General features: G+C 57.4%; 1 protein-coding gene across 1 annotated transcript; it reads right to left on the bottom strand.

Annotated features, from left to right (window-relative positions):
- Positions 1–228: 228 nt before the first annotated feature.
- LOC109953712 (uncharacterized) lies at positions 229–1112 on the bottom strand. Its single transcript, XM_020589183.1, has one exon. It carries the CDS (start codon positions 1110–1112, stop codon positions 255–257), a length of 858 nt encoding a protein of 285 aa, XP_020444839.1. The 3' UTR covers positions 229–254.
- Between the last annotated feature and the right edge of the window lie 211 nt (positions 1113–1323).

Below are 1323 nucleotides of genomic sequence, written 5' to 3'. Positions count from 1 at the left end.
AAATACAGTTCTCTCACCAAAACCATCATGGCATGATGAGATGGCGGCGGCATACGCTTTAACGGTAGACAGAGCCAGGTTTCTTTCAACCAGCATCTGTAGAAACATCAGCACTTCGGCCACCGGGCAGGAGGTGGGAGCTGTGCCTTTCTCCATGCACCATCGCTGAAAAGCCGACCACTTTACAGTGTAAGACGCCATTGTTGACTGAGCTCTGGCGTACTGAATAGTGCGCACCACCGCTGGAGGCAATCCTATGCTCTCCAGTCGTTCCTGTTCAGGGGCCAGGCCCACAGCCGCTGACCTATCACGGGGAACTGCTGGATCACGCCATCCAGCTGAGAGAGTGCGTCTCCCTGCCAGGGGAGTTGCCAGGGCTCTCCCGCCAGCAACTGAACCATGGTCGGAAACCAAGCTGCGCTCGTGCGCTCCGGAGCTATCAGGAGGACGCGCAGCCGCTTGTCCTGCATGTGTGCGAGGAGCCGCGGGATAAGTGGGACCGGAGGGAATGCGCAGAGGAGACCCCTCCGCCAGGGGTGTTTTTTTTGGGGCCCTCCCCGTGACATGAGGTCTGCAGTGCAGTTCTGCTTGGCCGGGACGTGCACGGCTCTGATGGAGAGCAGGTTTTGATGAGCCCAGAGTAGGAGTTCCCGTGCAATTTCCAGCAGCTGGACAGAGCGAACACTGCCTTGCCGGTTTATGTATGCGACGGCTGTTGTGCTGTCCGAGCACACCATGACGTGTCTGCCCTTCAGCACCGGTGCGAAGTGTTTCACCACCTTCAGCACCGTAGCTAGTTCCAGGCAGTTGATGTGGAGAGACGGGGTGTGATCCCACCGTCCTTCCACAGCCTGTGACAGACACGTGCCTCCCCAGCCGAGCAGAGATGCGTCTGTGAACACCGAGACGTGTGATGTGGCTCTGCCCAGGGGAACTCCCATCGTCAGCACCCTGGGAGTTCCCCAGTACTCCAAGTCTGATTGGACCAAGGGAGGAACCGTGAGTACGTGCCTTTTGTGGCGCATTGGGTCGAGACGCAGATGGCCGAACCACCTCTGGAGCTTCTTCATATGAAGGAGACCGAGGGGAACTGCGACATGGCTGGCTGACATTGTTCCCAGTAAGTGCATGACAGAGCTGTTACTCTCACGTGGGGAACAACACGGTGCAGGAGAGATGAAAGCATTTCTCACCTGGAGGATGTCAGCCTCGCCTTCATGCTGAGAGAGTCTAAGTGCACTCCCAGGTAAGTAAGCATCTGGGAGGGCACCGGTGAACTCTTCTCCCAATTTATTGCAAATCCCTGTTGTGCCAGGTGCAGCA

The sequence above is a fragment of the Monopterus albus genome, unplaced genomic scaffold (genome assembly GCF_001952655.1).
Source record: "Monopterus albus unplaced genomic scaffold, M_albus_1.0 scaffold1063.1, whole genome shotgun sequence".
NCBI classification, from domain to species: Eukaryota; Metazoa; Chordata; class Actinopteri; order Synbranchiformes; family Synbranchidae; genus Monopterus; species Monopterus albus.
The sequence above is the reverse complement of the archived record's forward strand: the minus strand, read 5'-3'. Positions and strand labels throughout refer to the sequence as shown.